The 2666-nt window shown below is 44.0% G+C and overlaps 1 protein-coding gene across 1 annotated transcript; it reads left to right on the forward strand.

The window, feature by feature from the left end:
• The first annotated feature begins 642 nt into the window (after window positions 1-642).
• On the forward strand, window positions 643-1936 carry FIB4 (Plastid-lipid associated protein PAP / fibrillin family protein). The gene is made up of 4 exons (XM_087371666.1): window positions 643-966; window positions 1080-1313; window positions 1416-1542; window positions 1672-1936. The coding sequence occupies exons 1-4, from the start codon at window positions 715-717 to the stop codon at window positions 1875-1877; spliced, it is 819 nt and encodes a 272-aa protein (XP_087227792.1). The 5' UTR covers window positions 643-714; the 3' UTR covers window positions 1878-1936.
• The last annotated feature ends 730 nt before the right edge of the window (window positions 1937-2666 follow it).

Consider the following 2666-nt stretch of genomic DNA (forward strand, 5'->3'; position numbering starts at 1 on the left):
AGTTCATCCTCGCCACCACACTTGGCTAGAAATTGATTTTGTAAACAAGGAAAAACAATTGCGATGAATCGCTCAAAATGAATGTTGACTAAACCGCACAATGACTGCGATGAATTACGGAAAGTTACGATGGTGAATGTGATGGATTAAGCTTGGAAAGAGAGAAAGCAAAGCATTGAGGCGAATGAGTGCAAGAGAACTTACAATTACGCGAAGGAGGGCTGGGTTCTGCGTTGGAGGTGGAGTCGAAGAAGAGGGGAGCAGGAGCAAGAGGAAAGGCAAGAGAGGGATGTGTTGGGATGGACGCCATAGCTAGTATGCCTAGTAACTAGAGTGATCATCATTCCTTTAACACACACACACAGAAAAATGGGCAAGAAACTTGCTAAATTTGAGCATGAAACTTGCTACAAGAATGTTCCTATATACCATTAACTTAAGACTGGACCCTAATCCCCCATTAACCCGGTCAACTTGACTACTCACAAACCCCGACTTTCCCAACCCACCTCCCAAAAATCCACACAATCCCTAAGAGCCTTTGCGAGGCCAACAATTACTACTAACTACTACACTAACCTCGACTTCTAACAAAGAATACACATCTACACAAAACTCCTCACTTTAGGGCCAAAAAGGTGATTGACTTGTCAATGTATATGGCACCCATCCTGTTGTGCTCAAGTTGTAGCGAACGAGAGCGAGAGCATAAACATGGCTTTGGGGGGCACTATTCAGCAGCAGCAGCAGCACCTCCTCCTCTTGTCTCCTCCCACTGTCATCGCTTCTTCTCTGCAAAGAGGAAAGCGCAACCTCATTTCTTCCAAGCGTGTTTTCCTCCCAAGCACTGCCTTGACAAGAGCACACGACTGGAAAAGAAGCCAGCCCTTTTGCTCCGTTCGCGCTTTAGTGGCTGAAGTGGCGCATGCGGAAGCAGACGTCGCTTCTCTCAAGACGCATCTGCTCGTAAGTTTGCCCTTCCTAGACTGCATCTTGCATCATGCAGATTGTTTATAAGCATCCACGCATTGAGGGGTTACGTCTTGCCAAAAGCCTTCATCTTCAACTCGCATTTCTAGGCAGTAGTTGCTGGTCTGGACCGAGGGTTTTCGGCTGGAGAGAGTGAAGTACGAGCCGTTAGTTCTGCAGCTAAACAGCTTGAGTCAGCCAGTGGTGCTCTTAATCTATCCGAGGACCTTGACCTCTTACAAGGCAGGTGGCGTTTGATTTATAGTAGCGCATTTACTTCCGGCAGTCTTGGTGGGAGCCGGCCAGGGCCTCCTCTGGGTCGTCTAACTCTAACTCCCGGCCAAGTAAGTTGAACATTTCGATCAGCTTTGTGATCACGTCCCTGGAGACTTTCCTCTTTGCGACTTTGCTCTTTACTCGTGAACACTTACGTTGTAATTTGATAGGTCTATCAAAGAATCGATATACTTGCCAGGGAGCTTGACAATATCGTTGATTTGCGTCTAGGCACTCCATGGCCCCTACCGCCTTTGGAGGTTACAGCTACATTAGCGCATGCCTTTGAACTGACAGGTGATAGTCTTACCGTATTTGCTCACCGAAATTTAAAACCCCCAAGAGGGTGTCTGATTTCCATGGGTCTTCCGTGTGTTGGCTTTAGATAGAACAATTCTATCAATGTTTGTGGGTATATGTGGGCAGGGGACACGGGAATCAAAATAACTTTTGAGAAGACTTCGGTAAAGTTTGGAGGAGGTTTGTCTCAAATACCACCTTATGTTGCACCCCAATTGCCGGATTTTTTAAGGCCTCTACGAACTGGGAACTTCGAGGTTACTTACTTGGATAAGAACATGCGAATCACCAGAGGTGATCGAGGAGAGCTTAGGATTTTTCTCTTATCCTGAAGATTTGAGCTGTTTTACGTACTGCATGGTTAATTTTTCTATATGCCTTCAAATGCAAACTGATTAACTGCATTGGTCTCTCTCCCATGTCTCTGCCTTTATCGTGTACACGTTTCTGAGGAGGACGAACACATACTGCTAGTCTTTCTTAGAATTGGACATTAGAAGAGGCAAGCTTTTATGTTCTAATGCCTATTACCAGAGGTAGATTTGCTTTCATATTCCCCAACAATACATAAAGGCATACTAATCAGATTTGCAAGAAAGGTTGTCTTATCTCCAACAGCCTTTTGTGTCCATTGAGGCTATCATAAATGAGAATCTACTAATCTCCACAGTGATAAGTAAAAGAATGTACTTCTGACACAAGCCGCTTAAAACTTGTGAGCAAGTTCTACGTTTGGATGTGACAGCATGCGTGCACCACTCATCTAATATCATGATGTTTGAGAATTTGAGCTGGCTTCTGTGGCCTAGGGATTCTAGTGTCTGAAAAACTCTATTTGTAGATTTGGTTACAGTGTTGATGTGATATAAATCAAGAATTTGAAAAGTGCAGCATCCAGAGGACAGAAAAGAGCATTTCTAGAATGAATTTCAATTTCAGCCTGTACTGATTTGTATAAAAGTATGTGTGGGTGTGTGGATTTGTATGTGTGAGAGCATATTTTTATACTATGGTCTACACCCACTGTTGGGCGTTGATGACGTCATATGTACTGATTCGTTTGCATAGAATGTAAATTTTCTCGCCTTGTGAATTTTTGCAATTCTCGATTCTCCTCGTAT

Source organism: Dipteris shenzhenensis, chromosome 33 (assembly GCF_047967505.1).
Source record: "Dipteris shenzhenensis isolate YYH24624 ecotype China chromosome 33, Dip_SZ_1.0, whole genome shotgun sequence".
Classification (NCBI taxonomy): domain Eukaryota; kingdom Viridiplantae; phylum Streptophyta; class Polypodiopsida; order Gleicheniales; family Dipteridaceae; genus Dipteris; species Dipteris shenzhenensis.